This window comes from Bombus vosnesenskii, unplaced genomic scaffold (genome assembly GCF_011952255.1).
Source record: "Bombus vosnesenskii isolate JDL3184/JDL3185 unplaced genomic scaffold, Bvos_JDL3184-5_v1.1 scf7180000013264, whole genome shotgun sequence".
Lineage (NCBI taxonomy): Eukaryota > Metazoa > Arthropoda > Insecta > Hymenoptera > Apidae > Bombus > Bombus vosnesenskii.
In genome coordinates, this window is record NW_022882924.1 from 2,458,294 (window position 1) to 2,476,673 (window position 18,380).

The 18,380-nt window shown below is 38.9% G+C and overlaps 1 protein-coding gene across 2 annotated transcripts in view; it reads right to left on the reverse strand.

Annotated features, from left to right (window-relative positions):
• Positions 1–3,350: 3,350 nt before the first annotated feature.
• The window catches only part of LOC117239399 (heterogeneous nuclear ribonucleoprotein L), a 165,561-nt gene continuing 150,531 nt past the window's right edge, over positions 3,351–18,380 (reverse strand). The window contains exons 8-11 of one of the 2 annotated variants that reach the window (XM_033504907.1): positions 17,914–18,212; positions 17,314–17,537; positions 16,261–16,520; positions 3,351–15,820 (exon numbers count right to left, since the gene is read on the reverse strand). In XM_033504907.1, the coding sequence (XP_033360798.1) occupies positions 15,681–15,820; positions 16,261–16,520; positions 17,314–17,537; positions 17,914–18,212 (923 nt within the window). In that variant the 3' untranslated portion in view covers positions 3,351–15,680. The remainder of the gene's footprint in view (positions 15,821–16,260; positions 16,521–17,313; positions 17,538–17,913; positions 18,213–18,380) is intronic. The other variant, XM_033504902.1, reaches the window with a different exon arrangement.

Sequence of the window (18,380 nt, forward strand, 5' to 3'; positions counted from 1 at the left end):
CAAAGCACGTGACCTTTCTCTCTCTCTCTCTCTTTCTTTTTCTCTCTCTCTCTCTCTCTCTCTCTTTCTCTCCCTCTCTCTCAGCCTCGTTCAAAGGTATTTTTCTTTCCTACGTCGATGGAATAAATACGTTTTGAAAAAACGCACTTTATATTTTTACAAGCGCAACACATATTATATGTATACATACATTCATATATTCAACTATCCGACTTATTCAACTTACAACTAAAAATCCTTGTAAATATGAAAATATATTACTTACATCGGTTTTTAATCTAATCGCTGCTTCTGGAATTGTTCCCTCCTTTATATCCCTTAATCGCAGTGTAGAGAAGATTCTATGGTATTTTGTTTCTTTTTTTTTTTTTTTTATCATTTTGATCTATAGACAATAGCATATGGTTTAGTACAAATATCCGATTATTGTCGCAGTGAATTTTTCGTTCGAAGACTATACAAGCTTCTATCGATCATCTGGAAAGTTTATTTAAGAGTCACATTCAGCAAAAGCATCGAAGGAGTATGACGAGTCCTACGTAGCATAGTGACGATTTAAAACAGATTTCCTGTGTGTTGCGTTTCGTCTGAATAATCCGTTGCAGTGTCGTGTGTTGTGGTCTAGTCCTGTGTAGTATAACTTTTCAGACGTGTAATCGATATTGAAAACGCTCTAAACACTTAGTTCGATTATTTCAATTCCATGGTGTCCAATCGTTTCGAACTTCAACTTGAAAATTTTAGAAACGTTACGTTTCGGAACAGCAACTCTACATAAAAAAATTCAAAAAGTACGAATTTTAACTTCCAATATTCTCGACTGTCAACTTTCGAATTGCAAATCGTTCGTTTGGAAAATTTCGTTGCAGATTATCCGAAGGATGGAGATGTTTTATACTTTTTCTTCAAGGACCGTTCCATTAACATAAACTCGATAGGATATTTCCATACGAAACGACGCGCGCAAAGTGGATCTTCTGGTCGTAACACCACAGAATCGGACTGGTTCTTTCGAATATTAAACAATTTCCAATGGATAACCGTGCGTAATCACTGCATGCGACAATGTAAAACGTGGAAACGAGAACATCGGTGAATGTTCGGTGGTTGATTTTCGTGCGGCAGAAGAAAACAAGACACGTAACGACCGACTGTTGAAAACGTGCGCATGCTTGCGGCCAAGATCTAGCGAATAAACTACTAATAAAAGCTCGCGCGAATCGATTGCATGCACAAGCAGCTCTATTTCAAGCAGTCCTTATCAAGATCCCGTTATTTTCGCTTTATCGAAGGACTCAACCGGCCCAGTCTAGTTTCTTACAACGTTTTACGCGTTTCATCGTGATAGATACGCTCGCAGTTTGTCACCCTTAACGTGCAAATGTTTATCATGTTGATAGATGGTCGAATGGTCGAATCGACGTGACTTGGTGTGAAATCAGTTCAAGAAAAAAAAAAAAAAAGAAAAAAGAAGGAAAAATAAAGTGATCGTGTATCGTGTTAGGAGAATTTGATGGTTTTAACCAAACAATACGTATATTTCTATGGTATAATTTTTTAATAAGACCGTCTATGATAAACTGTGGATCGGTGTCGTTGGCTCGTGAATGACCTGTAACTGTTTGCGCTAGATTACTCGGTTTTAAAGTTCACTTCAGTCTAGTTTATACGCTATGTTTTACTAAAGATCATTAATGTCATTTATCGTGTAAAATATAGGATACGAATTGAAATCAGGTGCTCCAATTTCATTCGGATGATTCTAATTAGATAATTCAATTCAAACTTTTACGATCATTTATAACAATGTCAGTCGATGGTTAAACAAAGGATTAAATTTTAGATTACGTTTCCTCTTGATGATTTTAAACTCGATTTTCAAATGAAATACGTTTTCTGGAAGCAATTTCGAAAGTAATATTCGTAAGAAAGAAAGCATAATCGGATTAAAGAACATTTTTCTTTAAGCATTTGATGAATTTGTAATTTGTTTCGACCAACACCGTACACGGGAAGTCACACGCGATCGTATGGAAATTCGATGTAATTTGTGGCAACGTTTTAAGCAATAAAGTGTTCGGATTTGTCGTGTATTTCCACTGGGGAATCGCACGAGTCATCTTATCGTGGCGTTTGCGCAATGATATTACGTGAAAATTGAAACACAATGTTGTTTCCACGACTTTGCACCACTTTATATCCTCGCCTTGGGGAATTGTCAACGAAAAATAGAACAGTTGGAATTATGTGAGGCGCGTTGCATTGTATTCCTTTGTCTGCAAGCTGATGGTGATTATGTGACAAAGATAGCGTAATTCAGTGTTGAAATTCTCAAGCGAAAACGTCGAGAATTAATCTGTTTGGGTTTCATTCGGAAATATTTATTTTCTTGGCTCTTTTACGGATTAGTAAGGAATATCTTTGAAGGATTTTCACGTTTCCTCTTGTTGTCGTCTCATATGGGAAGTCGTGGGAATAAAATAGAACTAAAAGTTGTATTCGTAAATGACAGGTTAAATATTTATACTTGACGATGGAAAGTATTCGTTTGGTGAAATCTCGTAACGAAACAATAACAATTGCATATTCGGTTGTAACAAACGTACGATAAATTAAAAAAAAGATATTTACTCGTAAAATATATGACGATCGACGAATAGGAACGAATGGGAACGAAATTTTCTCGATAAATTCGTTGTTTTACATTTCGCTTGAAACGACATTTTCGTGCTAATTTAAACTTTCAAATTCAATTTCAACTAGGATACATAGTATATTATTTAAAGTTTTTACATTTAAAACTTAATATTATCTATTTCGACAATTGCTCGCGGAAATGATAAAACGTATCTACTAATCGCGAAGTACAACACGATTGAATCGGTCGTTTTGAAAACAAAATAAAAATCAAAAGTTCACCGATTACTCGCGTAACTATGTTTCAACAAACAAATAACAATTCGCAACTAATTCCTGTTCATTTTTTTAAATATAAATCTAGTACAAAGAAATAGGAACAAAACAGATTGTTTATCGAGTAGATCTCGGTGGAAAATCAGGTCGTTCTCGAAACGATCGATTCCATTCGTCAACCATAAAAAAGTAAACAATAACTTACAATAAACGAGGATCGAAAACAGAAATTAACAAACCATGGTCGTGAACCGGAGATGGCGATGGTTGACACACGGTATCATTTGCAAATCTCGGAGGGATTAAAATTATTGTATTTTTGAGTAGTAAAGGTATATATACATATATATATGTATATATATATACACATATATGCATATAATATGCATGGTATATGGTGTGGGTGTCAATGAATCGAGTCGCTGACGCTGAATATATTGAGTAGTATATGTTTAATGATGTGACTCCATTAATATGTCAATATGCACAGGTAAATATTTCTTGTTATTATATAATAGAAGTGTTACAGTGTGTAATGTGATACGATAATAAATTTAATAGTAATCATATTATAATTAAGAACTTAAAATAACTCTAAAGGGTAAACTACATCACTATCGGCTAGCGACTATTTAGCGATAATAATAGCCTACCATGTCTTTTACTAGCGGCGCTCAGTGAGTGTGCTTTTTTCATTATTCTTTCTTTTTTTTTTTTCAACATACCTTTCATTCTTCTTTCTCTCTCTCCCTTTCTCTCCCACTCTCACATTCTTCCTCTCTCTCTCTTTCTCTCAACGTGTAATTATTATTCCTCTGTGCTCGATGTTCCTTTCGTACCTATGTTGTTCTCTCCCAAATATTCATTTCTTTTCTCTTTTTCTTTCATGTATTTCCTGTAACTCGTCGTTCGTTTCACTGCCTTTTTATCGTGTCCCTTGCAACCTGTCGCTTCTACAAACATCAACCGATTCATTCCAGCTGCTTTTCACGTCTCTGTCCACGTTTCCTCCGCCTTCTTTTCGCTCGCTCGCGAACGATATACCAGTCCGTATTCCCGGTTTTCCTCGTCGATTACTCTCCCGTATCGTTCGACCATCCTAAAACCGTCCGATCGACGAATCTCTCGCGTACGATTGAAATAGAATGAACAGCGTACGCGAGAAATTCACCAACGAGTATCTATAATTTAGAATGATTTCCTTAAATAAGCGTTTCGTTCGAAACGCATCCTTTCAAACTTACATCCGACAAGAAGAACAGCAGAAGACAAACGTTAATGGGGCTGATTTCGACAGCGGATTGTGAAAAGCGGTCTTCGTGAACAGAGAGCTCGAAGCAGGCATCGAATTCTCGCGTGTATTTTTTTCTGTTTTCTTTTCTTTTCTTTTTTCTTTTTTTTTTTTTTTGCCTGTTTCTCAATTATAGACACACGTGTACAAGCGTCCCACATACCTCTAGGACCGTGGTGTGTGAGCGTCGAATTCAGTGGATTGGTTGACGAGATGTTCGCATAAAGAAATGAATGAATGAGTCAGACTGTCGGTGATCTTTTTATACACATACACATACATAATAATCGTATATAAACATGAATGTGCGTGGATCGTGGGTGGTGTGCTGTTGTGTTCAGTGTGTGACGGTCTACGTATTTAAATGATTTTTTTTATCTCGTTCTTCCTTATTATTCGTTTTACTATTTCGCTTGCTTTTTTTTTTGTTTCAGTTTCTTTTACTTTATACATGTATATTCTTTTTGTTGGCGAGTGTACGTTTTGTCCAAGTTTCAACGCGATTTTGTTTTTTTTTTTTTAATATTTTGTTAAATACAGGCGGTGATGAAACAGGATCGAAAAACGTTAAAAATTGCGTTTGTCGCCTGGTTCATTCCGCCAGTAATTCGTGCCACGATATTCTCTTCCGTGTTTGCCATTTGAACCTAAGGAAAAATCGTCTGGTCGTTCCTCGAGGGCTTCGCGTATCATGATGCGCTACTATTTGCTTTAACGAACGTCTTACAAAGTGCTACCCTGAAGCAGGAGCTCTGTGTCGCGGCTACGATGTGGTCGAAAAGTGCCACTAGAAACGAGCTGTCACATCCTCGCGCGTGTCTCTACCCATTTCTAACTCCTTTTAAATATTTTCTTCGATTCTAATAATTATCTCTGTGCTACTTTTATTTTACCTTACTTTTTATTTTTTATACCTTAGTTTTTGGTCTCGTGATTTCCTCGTTTACGACTAGTAACAACCGTTCTAGTGGACTTCGAGCTGGATGATTGAGATGAATTACTACGGGATTGCACGAAACGAAGAGGATACCTCGTGTTCCAATTAAGCTGCTATATAGCTTTGAAAAGCGAATCACGAACGATGTATGTTTTTATTGTTTAGTTTCTTTTTTACGATTTTGTTTATTCTCACCCTCTCACCCTCTCTCTCTCTCTCTCTCTCTCTCTCCGTGGCTGTTATATTAATTCCTTTTTTATATTTTCCGTTGGTTCTCCCGCTTTGCTTTCCTACGATTCTATTTATTCTTCGTTTTGTTCGTTTATTTCTATATGTATACGAGTGTGGGAAACGACGCGGCTGGCACACACGACGACGGAAAATTCGGTCGAAAAGGGTAACAATTCCAGAACTAATGGGATTTCAATTATTTATATTTCATAATCAGTTTTTCTATATATATTTTCATTTCTTTTTTCTTTCATATAGAATCTGTAGATAATACATTCTTGGCAAATCCGAAAAAACTGATTCCAAAATAGGAACAGATCATTGTGCGAACTATGTATACAGGGTGCAAGTTTTGTTTTTTTTTGTTTTTTTTTTTGAATATTCCTTCATTTCCGTATGTATCTTTTTTTGTTGTTGTTGTTGTTTCTTTCTGTTTCACTGTTTCATTGGCTTTCTTGTTTAATATGTTGTGATTATTGTTGCTGTATATCTTTATCTTTGTTACTGTTGTCGTCGCGAGAAACACACGTGCGTGTATATCGAATGAATTATTTCCTGCTCGAAACTATGTATATCTATAGTAATATATATGCTGTTTCCTTTGCGTGCTTGGGTGTGTGTGTGTGTGTGTACGCGCGTGTGCGTGTGTATGTGAGTGTTATAGCTTTCGTTCGTTTCGTATTTTTCTTTAATTGTTTGTTGTTTTCGTTTAATGCTTGTTTGTTTATTATCGTTATTATTTTATTTTTTTGGTTCAATCAGCATCTTTCTTTACTTTTTTCCCATTATTATTTTTAATTTTTCATCTGAACGGTGGTACATTTGATAGGGTGCACAGGGCTGCTAGGCACAGATAATTGACTCGCAAATAACTCTTCAAACAACATTAGAGCGTACGACATACAAGTATTAATATACACATTACATCATTAATTATTATTATTATTTTTTTTTTATCCTTTTGTTTTCGTTTAAAGAGTAATCATATATTGGAGTGTGTCTGTCTGTCTGTGTCTCCTGTCTGTTCGCCGTTGTGTGAATGTGTCACCTCTTCGTTCGATGTGTGTTTGAATATCTACGATCGCTTCTACGTGTCGTATCTGATGTTTTTCTTTCTTAATTTTCTAATGTCTCGAATGAACGTGCGCTGCGACATCACAGACTAATTATGGATGGTTAATGCTCGTATCCCGAGTATCGAGACTTATAAAACAAGGTCGTTTTGCAACCACTGTAGATCGCTGCAGTTGCGATTTTTCGACGTTTTCTCGCTTCGCGATTTGTTTTAACATTACATAAAAGCTGTAAATTATATATATAAAACAAGGTTGATCACTATAAGTTTTCAACAACATTAAAATTTCAACTTTACGCTAGATTTAGAAATCACGTTTCCAAGTCACTTAAAATTCAAACACGTTGACGCTAAAATTTCCCCTGGAAAGTTGAAAAATGTATAATTAATCGATTAAATTAATCAACGTAACTAAACTTAAAATATTCTGATCTCCGCGCTCGAAGATCGTCAACCTCGAAGAGCATGGCGCCATCTTTCCCCTCCGTATCGATCCCAAAATCGCGACGATCCAATGTCTCGGTGTGGCGAAACGAAACCTCGTTCAACGAAGAATAGCATTACCTATCCATCTTCGGCTATCTTGACGCAGTGCCTGGTTGTCGTGTTGGTCTTGGTGTATGTTCAATGACGTGCGATGGTGAGTGTTTGGTGAATGTATAATACGTGTACCGATGTCGAGTATTTCGAGTGTGTGATGTTGCTGATGCGTGTACAATCAATGTATAATAATGTATACAGTGTCAACAAATTCTTATTACAATCTAGTTTGTCTTTTGACGCAGCGATGGGAAGACAGAGCATAGAGACCCTTCTTGGCTCAGATGTACAATAACGAGGTGGATTATGTTCTTTTTTTTTCTTTAGTTTAGGAGGAGGAAATGAAAAGGAACGATGAAGAGGGATAGAAGAGGGGAGGGAATGATTTTGTTTCCTTTGATCTTTTTTTCAAAGGGAGAAAAGGGATAAATTTGGTATGTATAGCCTAAAATTTTCACAGCGTGTATAAACGAGACGCCGAAATAGAGACAAAAAGGGACAAGGGGGGAGGGGGAGGGGGAAAGAAACGCGTGTCATTGTTGAAAAGGACACGTTTCTAGAATTAAACGTTTCGAAACATTGATATGGCGTATGGTAGTGCTTTTGGGATACGTAAGATTCTGATATGTGGGGCAGGTATATGTTACTTGGTAATACTTAGAGGGGAAGGAGGGATCGCTAAAAAGGTTACTGCGCTTTGGTTTATTTTGTTTGGCCCAGGGCGGTTTCCGGTGTTGCAGCGAGAAAGAACGCGCGATTGCTTGATGCTTTATGGCACTCGAAGCTGCTTCCATCGAGTATATCCGGAAAGAAACCTCGGGCAACGATGTTTCAAACGTTGTTTACAGCGGCTTAAACAAACACTGGATATCGTAAGAAATAAAAAAAAAAAAGAAACAGACAGGGAAACGTTTAGGGAACATCATACTCGTGTTCTTTTCTTGCTATTGGAATTCTTCTCAGGCACGCTTCGAGTACTTGCAGGCATCAATGCATCCGATTAATTGCATAAAAATATAATTACTTGAAACGTGGTAAGTCGCGAGATCGGAGCGACCGCTTCGAGACTTATTCGAGATATCGACGTTAGCACAGGTACTTGTTCTTTCTCTTGTTCTTTTATTCCTTTATTCCTTTTCATTTCTGTCGTGGTCGCAAATGCGTACGAGTGTCATTTTTCTTTTTCCCCCCCTTCGCTTTCGTTTTCGATCAGCGATGCAACGTTAATATTTGAAAACAGTAAAATGGTCGAAAGGATCTCGCGTCGCCGCGTCGCTCGGATATCGCAACGAACGAGAGCAACGAGCCTTCTTGCGAACAAAAGAAATCAAAGCGCACCCGGCAGTAATACCTTTTTTCGCAATACTATTAATCAATAACAATATTAACGATATGTACCTACTCTCCAATCTACCTAACATTACCTAACTACAAACATTAAACCTAACGCTTTTAAACGCAATATCGATCGTCGTAACATTACTTAATTCGTTCCAATTTTCACAAAATTGGAACTATAAATAATAATTAATTAATTATAATAATAATTAATAATAATAATAATAATAATAATAATAGTAATAATCATCGTCGTCATCACCATCATCATCGTAATCATCATCGTCGTCGTCGTCGTCGTCATCGCGATAATACTAATCAATCATAATTACATACTCAATCGTCGATATATAATTGAAATTCTCATGCGAGCTGCAAATATATACATACAGATGGGATATGTATTTTCGTGTTTTAAGACTCAAAACCGAACGTGTTTATCTTTTTCTTTCTATCCTTCTTTCATCTCTTATTTTTTCTCACACACACATTCTCTCTCTCTCTCTTTCTCTCTATCTCTCTCTCTCTCTCTCTCTATCTCTCTCCCTCTGTCGATAATTAATCATCGACACAGATGACTTCTCACTCTCTCCCTCTCTCTCTCTCTCTCTCTCTCTCTTTACAACCTCGTAAATTTCATATTGTTCCTTTTTTCAATTTTTTTTTCTTCCTTTTTTTCCTTTTAAACTTTCGAGTGTATATTTTAATTTTGCTTTATCTCTTATCGTCGGTGTGTGTATGTGTGTATTTGTGTGTATGTTTTACACAGTGCTATTTAGACGCTATCTGAAATACTGTATCGTTACAGACTCTCTACACGCTACAATTACAATTTGATTTTTTTGTACATACAGAAGAATCTCTCTCTGTTCCAACGGGAATATTCATCGTCGGAGGACGAGCACACACATGTACGCACGCACACACACAGGTATATATATATATATGTATATATATATATATTTCTCTTATATTTATAATATACACACACGATCTGGATTCCGGACGATGCGCGCTTTCTCACCATTTTTGTACACTTTTGTCATTTCCGTGTTCACTCATTCGAAGAAACGAGACGACATCATTTAACGGCAAATTGCTGCGTGCTACGTGTTTTTTCTTTTTCTGTTTCATTTTTGTCACACGAGCGAACGTTCACAGACAGAGCGAAGTTATTAAGAAGCTATGTACAAGCCGAGCCGAAAGAATACGATCGCTAACGTTTCACGGCGCGTTCTGCGCAATTGCCTCGTCGTCCGGAACGCGACCGCGGCGCGTCTTTTATATTTTTCGTCGAGCCTCCGAAGAGAAAGATCGAAGAAAAGAACGAAGGACTGGGAAAGATCCTTCGCTCGTGGAAGCTCGTCGTCCTCCGATGGAACAGCACAGCGATCGTTCAAAACTCTGTGTGTGTCTTTAAATTTAACCCTTCCGCCGTCGATCGATCTAGGCGCAACGTCTTCGAACAGACAAGCAACTACCGCTTTACAAACTGTTGTTTCGCCTCCTAACACGCTTCGAACGAGATAGTAGTCGCGATTTTTTAGCTTTGTTTACGGTTTTACGGAGGATTTACGTGTATCCGCTTTCTAAAGCACGCACGCTCCGATACACGCTGCTATACACGGCCATTCTGTATCAAAGTTTTTTACACGGATGCCCGGCTCACCATCGTATAACCGGAGGATCGTCGTCGTGTCTAGAATTAGGTGCACACGCGTTCCTACGAGGTACAATTTAGGAGCCATTCGGTCTAATCGATGAAGAATATAACGCACGACGGTGGGAAGAGCTAAATGTAAAGTGCTAATGATAATAATAATAGTAGTAGTAGTGGTAGTAGTAGTAGTAGTAGTAATAGTAGTAGTAGTAGTAGTAGTTGATAGCAGAGTGAACCTTCCGTTCGTCGCGAAACGTATGAAGAGAAGAACAGAAAACGAAAAGAAAAAAAAATATATAGGGAGACATCGCGAGGGAATATTACTCTGAAAGATTGTTGCTTGCTTAGTTCTTTGCTTTTGTCCAGTGTTGCACATAGAAATACACAGCACGGGGAAAATGTGTGGTTTCTTTCATTGTTTTTTTTTTTCGTTTTTTTCCCTTTTTTTTATCAAGTGTTCGTTGTTAAACATGTATACTAGCGTAAAATTTACTTTACCACACACGCTCATCATGTACAGGTAAAGTGTCAGAAAATAAGCGACAGTCTGGCATGCGTGCTTGACCTCTCAAATACAATACGCTTTTTTATATTTTACTTATGTACTGATTTTTTTTTTTTTTGCTCCTTAGATTCAACCATTTTTTCATCTGTCTTAATGGGTTTTCACTCTCGCAAAACTGTGTACCTAGAGTACATCACACCGGAGTGGAATTCGCATCAGGAGGGTATCGTTCGGCCGAGCTATTATTCTTTTTCGTCGAAACGAGACGACGTGTCTAACACGCAATTCCTTAAAAGCGAAGGTGCATCCGGTACTTTATGTTCCGCTTTATTTTATTTGTTTCTTCTCAAAGTGTTTCTCATGCAACTCGGTTCATTTGAAAGCTTTTAATAACTTTCTATATCGTAAGAGGACGATATATCGCGCGAGCAAAGTTTGAGAAGACGAACAAATGTTAATTGATGCTTAAAAAAATGTGAAGAAAGGAGGAGGTAGAAAAATTAAGAGAGAGATATAAGAAAGTCGAATGTTCTTGCATATAGATTCATACTTGAAGAATTACTCTTCAGTTTTTCTTATCGAACGAACAGAAAATAAAATCGGATCTTACGTTGGATCTAACGACACAAATTTTTCTAACAGTTTGTTACATATCGGCACACGAATTTATGAAACGATACACTCTTGATTTAAATATGCCACACTCCGAAAATCACATTTAATATGTATATATGTATTATATATATATGCGTGTGTTTGCGTATGTTGTGTGTATAATATATATACATATATCTACAAAATGTTATGATATGATTACAAGTCCTAGTATCTTAAAACTATTTCTTTTTTCCTTTCTCCTCTTTACCTTACGCGTTAGGTCCTGCTCACTATTTTAAAACAAAAATTCCCAAATATTTTTCATCGTCGGATAAAATAGCGATACAACTGTTTACTCTCTACCATAAAACCTAATTTCTTTGTAATCCTATATGTATATATAATTACACAATAGAAAGAGAGACGAAGAGGAGAGAGAGAGAATTATAGTAAAATCGTTATTGTTATTCCTGCTGTTATTGTTATTCGTAATAATAATAATAGCAGCAATAACAATGACGATTTTACTATAATTCATAATAAAAAGTACTAGAATGTGATGTAAAAACAGTTTTACGCGTCCTTCGACGCGTTGTCGCTTAAAAACAAGATGGAAGAGAAAGAAATATAATGTCTGTAAATCGTGAAACAGAGTACAACATTTATCGTGAACAGGTATCGAGAAACAATAAACGAACGATCACTGTCGTTAAAGCAACGATCATCGAGCACATCATTTTTAATTATAGTGCATCTTTTTTGTTTGTTTGCTTAGATTGTTCTTTGTTTTCTCATCTCGTTTTTCTTAATTTTTTAGCTTAGTACCTTTGTCACTCTCTTTTTATCTTTTTCTCTCTCTCTTTCTCTCCCTCAGTCACACATACACTCTCTCTCTCTCTCTCTCTCTCTCTTTCTCTCTCTTTCTTGCGTCGATATACACCTATACGTATCACTCTACGATTGATAAGCAATCTTTTCCATTTTTTCAAATGAGAAACTCTCGTTTAACCTTCTTCATAATCTTTCTAAATTTACTTTATTGTAATCTTTGCCTTGTGTTCTTCTCCTCGTTTATCTCGACACTCAATAGTCTCGATCCTCGCTTTTGTGTACTGAGCCTCTTAAAACGACGTACAACTTATCCTCTAGTTGTATTGTAGCAAATATTGCCTCGAATATAAACACCTTTTTTTCCTTAATTCCCTTATTTAAGTTTATAATTCTCGTTATTATATATTTTCTTTTTTTTTTTATTTTTTTTTTGTTTGCGTAAGTTAGGTCTCTCTCTCGCGATCAATGGACAAAAATGGCGGCTATCTTCTTTCTCTCTCTCTCTCTCTCTCTCTCCCTCTCTCTCTCGCTCTCTCCCACGCATCCTTTTAAAAAGAGGGGTAAACCAACACGTTTAGCCCTTTTTCTTCCCCCACTTGTTTGTTTGTATTTTGTTTTATTTCTTATTATCTTACGTTACGTATGGCCGAGTCAAGTCTCTATCATCATTTTTTGTTTTTTGTTCTTTTTTTTTTTTACATTTATTTAGAGTAATCATTTGGTTCACTTCGAAAAAAACACAACTTATTACCTTTATATGTACTTGTATTATTATTATTATTATTATTTTTCTTTAACCTTACGCTTTTTTTCGCATTTTTTTATGCACTTTTTTTTGTTTTATTTCTTAAATCGGAGATCTAAAACCTTTCTTATAAAAACGCCCCCCGGCCCGACAAAATATTGCCGTGGGACCACTAATATATATTGTGTGTCGTCGACTTCATTGTATTCATATAAAATTCAATTCACAGTCCGCGATCTGATCAATAGTGTACGAGCGTTTGAAGAGAATATAACCTTCGGTCGTTTGGCTTTCCTCTCTTTCTCTTCCTAGCTCTGTATTTTTTTCTGCTTTCTTTTAACGTTTCCCTCTTTCTATAGCAGTGTACTGGTATCGAGTCGACGTCGCAACCTGAACACTACAGCTCGGGCGGACTTTCGGTTTCTCGTTCTTTTCTCCTCCGCAATTTCATCCTTATCTCGCGTATCGTCGAGGAAGCAGGAGACATCAACGATTTTCCATTCTTCCGATCGATAAACACGAACGTCTCTCTTTCCATCCTTTCCCCCCTCCCTCCATCTTTTTCTTCCATTTTTCCTTTAATCGTTTCTCTCCTCCAAAAACCGAGACTCGCGAGAAGCTTCCTCGTGCGACACGAAAAGAAAAAGCGACCCGCATTCGAGACGAACCGCGAGCATCCATTTTTCCATGTTCTTTTTTCTTTTCATTTTTTCCACCCTATTTTCCGACCGATCTCCGGCAATACACGCAACCGGATATCGCGAGACCGAAGAATCCGAGATTCTGCGCGCGAAAAGCAAACGCTTTTTCACCGAACTTCGTTTTTTTCTCTTCTTTCTTCCTCTTTTTCCTCTCTCTCTCTCTATTCGAGCACAATTCCAAGCGTTGTAAATAAAATCTGAACAATGTGAAAACATAAATAGATATTCGTTCGAAGCGCATGTATGGATATCAATATATAATATAGATATATACACGTACAGAGTATATAAAACAACGACAGAGCTATCAGTAATCGGAGAATAGCGAGACTTTCCCGTTTCTTATCCAGTTATTTAGTTGCTTAACTTTTTTTTCTTTTTCTTTCTCTCGTCATTTGCTGTATAGCAAAAGATTCTCGCGAGTCGAATGCAACTGTTTTATTATTATTTATATCTGTTTGTTTGTCTCGTTCGTCGTGACGGAGTAGTGTCAGCTTTTTTCTTTCCCCTAGGCGGACCTACTCGTATGGAACGATTGATCCAGATCCTCTGAACACTCTCAGATTAACAGTATCCTGTGTGTAGTTTCTAATGGTCAATGAGGAACCTCCGATTTATTGGATCCCATGAGAAATGGTCAACGAGGAACACGGTGCACTCGGCTTCGAGATCGTGGAGGTGTCTTTTTCGTTACGCTTGCTTCTTTCGTTTCATTTTTCTTTTTCTTACTTTTTCTGGTTAAAATCTGCACGTAAAACTGATATATTGTAGTAGCTCGTACATGCGCCGCAAATTCCGTTTCCTTTTTTCAGAACGGCACACGCGCTACGAAAACGAATAACGCGAAACGAATAACGTGCAACGTCATACACGCTGGATCAACGTAGAAGCGACTGTTGTGTTAATGGTCTGTCTGTTTCGCGAGAAACTGTCGATTTCTCGTTTCTTATTTGTCAATTTTTTCAAATCATTTCTTCTTTTTTTCTTTCTTTGCTTTGAATATCTCTTCGAACAACGATAAGAAACGCGAGTACAAGACAATTTCTCGACAGTTGCCCACGAAACCTATTGGTCTTGCTTCCCCAGCCCATGATATGTGTAATCCGTGGCCACCATGGCATACTCCTATTAGACGCAGGGTCCTACCCATTCTCTCTATATATACAAGTCAATCCTTCGCGATCCTAGCGTCTAACAGAAGGAAAGAAGCTACCGCGAAAGCGACGAATCGAATCCTCTGCCGTAATTTTCCAATTGTTTCCCTTCTCTCAAAAAGGAAAATCGTATTCCTTGCTTCATTTACTTTATCAATGAATTTCAACGACGAGAGGATTCGTCTCGAGTTAATACTGACACACACACACACACACACACACACTAGTAGCACACCGTGGAGAATCGGTGTCCAAACACCGTTCGGGATCTCCGCGCTACGGACTAAGCACGTATACCCGGACCTCGCCAAAGCAACGCAAGGAGGAAAGAAGAAACGAAAGAAGAATAGAGTCGAATCGAAATAAACTGCGTAGAGGAAAGAAACAGAAGGAGACTATAGAGAAAACGAACAAAGAAGAAGGTGTAAAGATCATACAGAGCATAGTGTGTAAATTGATCGAGAGGGGCAGAAAGCAACAGGCAAAAGAAAGATGAACATCGCTGCCTCTCGATGTTTCGCCTTTCTCGACATTTCCATTTATCCAGTTATGCGGACGATCCTCGATGACTTTCGTGCAGCCCACTCGTGCCACGCTCCACCCTGTCGACGACGATGATCCCGCCGACGCCGCGATCATCTTTTTCAGTGAGAAACCTTTTCGAGCCAGATTATCTTAGTTTGTTCTCCTCGATTCTCGAGGCCGAGTTCCGTCTCGCTGACCCTCGAACGGAACCGATTCTTCCAGTGACCAGCGTCTGATCTTTGCCAGGTGGTCACCACGCGACGAGTAGGAGAAGAAGAATTGTAGTAGCAGCAGCGCAGGAGAAAAATTTATAGGTGAACGAGGTTTCGTTATCGTGGTTGTTGTCTTGTATTGCTACCTCGTCCGGCGAGTAGGCCCGCTGCTCCTTTCATCCGTACGGCCAGAACGTAGGTAACGGAGGCGGTGGCGGCGGTGGCACGGTAGGATACAGAGTCGGGGTGGCGATCAGGACGCAGGTGGGCGGCAAGGGAGGCGGCACGGGCGGCGGTAAAACCGGGGATAGTGTAATCGCTGCGGCTGGGTGCAGGGCCGTGCCCGTCGGGGCACACAACGGGTGCAGGGCGAGAGAGGGACGCTGGCGCTGACGTTGACGCTGCTGGCCCTGGACCTCGCCGTTCTATTCCGAGTCCTGCTGCATTTTGACGTGGCCATTACCGGCGGAATTGCTCGACGTGCTGCCGCTGCTCGGCGGGAAACTCGTTGGTATGGTGCGCGACGACGAGAAGCACAGTTTCATGATGTATGGGAATTTGCCATCTGGAAAACAAACAGTCGAATAGGAATCGATTAGTTTCGTTCTTCTATACGATCATTTAATTATATACTATATGTTATATCACGATTTCATCATCAATTAAATACGTATTATTGTATATTATTTTACTTCATAGAATTACCATACAGGCGAGAAAAACGAATATTAAGCGAACGCGTGGATTTCCTTTTTGCGGTTACAACGTTAAAGAATGGAATTTGAAAGAGAATTGCGAACGAAGCGTTGCGTTAACGCGATATTCGATCTTAATTGGTTAATATTGGTCGAACAGCGGTTGGTGATTGATCGTTTTTATTAAATTTTACGTGCGATAGGATTGGTGTTTTGTAAAAAGGAATTTAACAAGGTTTCTTCTAAAGAGAATGGAATCTAAATGGAAAAAACGTGTTCTTTTTCAAAGGTGTTCGTGTATGGTACTTACTGCTGTTTTCCAGTGCTGTGTGATTGCATTCCATAATGGCAGCTACCGCGATTCCTACGCTGCTGAACTCGATAAGGCCGGACGACGATCGTTCCGATTTAAGGGGGAACAGTTTTACTGTCGTTGGAGCCTCGATACCGCGTTCCACGAACACACGATGCACGGTTTCCTCGGTTAAATCTGGGGGTGTGTTGAAAAAATGGACTATCTTCGAAGGTGGTTGTATTCTATTCTTATTGGCCATTGCTGGATTTAGGAACCTGGAATCAAAAACAAAAAGAAAAACGCACGTTTGGTTATTAATTCAACGTTACGCTCGTTGCGACGTTATATTTAATAAATTTACGAGTTCCATCAACTGCGATTAGAGCAGAGTAATTAAACATCTGTCGTATTTAAACATCGTTTGCCTGTTTATTGCAACGAACGATTATTACCCATGGAAACGACAGCATCGTGTAACACAATGGATCGGATGAATCGAAAGCAATTTCCACTAAATTCTAGTATTTTAAAGCGAGATACTCGCAATTAATATTCCCAGCGGCAGTTTTACAATCAACGAAACATGCTAGGCCCCGAAACACGTACATTTCAATATCAGCCGTCGCAATTAAGCTCTCATCGAATAAATATTAAACGTATCGGAGAAGAGGAGCTTCGAATCTCCGGAAGTAGGAGCGCCGTTAATTGCACTGCACCGCTGTTCCGTTCCATAGGAAACATGTTCGTCGCGCAAAATGCTCGCACAGTTCCTCTAACTGCTATAGAATCGAGAATCTCTCGTTAACGTTCATTCATCGTCGCGACAAGACTCTAGATCGATTCGAATCGTGGTAGGTTCTTTAGCGAATCGATGGCCACATTCGAGAAATATTTGCTCAACGGACAAACAAGTCTGTCTAGTGATTATTGCTCGAATAAAAAAGATCGAGTAATTATCGGTTGAGAAAAATCGATGAAAAGACAAAATCGAGAATAAGAGAATAGGAGATCGTGGAGAGAAGGAATATGGTTTAGAATATCACAGGGGATACGATGGTTTAGCTGTACCTGTTATTCTTGCTTCCTGTGAAATCTTTGAAGCTCGCTGTCTTGTCAGGCAAAATGTAGGGGTTAGTGACGTCTGAAAGAAAAGCCTGCTTCGAGAAGCCAAGCTGCAGCCTTCCGTCTGTACCGATCGTCACGTTGTTCAGATTTTGTAAACAACGTTCCACTGCTATGTTGTCGCCCATCTGGATCATGGCACAGCCTTCTTTCGTCTTCAAGAACTTCACCTGTTACGAAATCACGAGCATATTTTTGTTCAAGCTTCCTCTGTATTTGTTGGATTATGGAATTTAAATCACCGTTATTAAAAAAATTTACTCGTTATACAGCTCTAAATATTCTACCAAAGACAGATTAACGTTAATACAAATGTTTCCCTAACAAGAAAGACGTTCCAATTCAAATCTAATTGTCCCCGATACCAACGATCAAAGAATTTATTCTAGTTGCTACCAATACGATACGAGCGACTACTAAGCATATTGCTCCACTCGCAAACCCCAAAACCGTCCCTTCTTCGATCGCTGTCAACGAACTTGAACCGATATCGTCGTCTAACGATGAAAAATAGCATGGTGGGTTAACACGAAAATCGGATCGTACCTTCGTTACGTTTCCGTAGAGGCAGAACAAGTTGAATAACTTGTCCGTGTTGACTTTGTCCGGCTGAAGTCCGTAAACCATCATGACGGAACCCTGAGTGCTCGATGGCGGCGTCTGTCCCAAGGTGGGCACGTAACCGGGCCGAGGTGGCGTAGGATGTAGAGGTTCCCGACCGCTAAAATCACTCTTAATACCGTAACGCTCAACATAGGGCTCCGGATACGTTGCTGGTCCATTGAAATTCTCCTCGTAACGATCATGACCAGCACCCGGGGGGAAAGTTACCTGTGGCGTGGATCCTACGAACAAAAGCAGCGGGGGGAAGAGGAGAGGATATTTGATTGTCCTTTGTTTCTGCACTGGATGATTTCATTTCGCGTGTATTATACGCGGTGTGTCGCGGTTCGTGTGCTCGCGCGTTCGCTCTCTCACGTGTTCCGTGTTCAACGGTACGCTAATTATGGAAA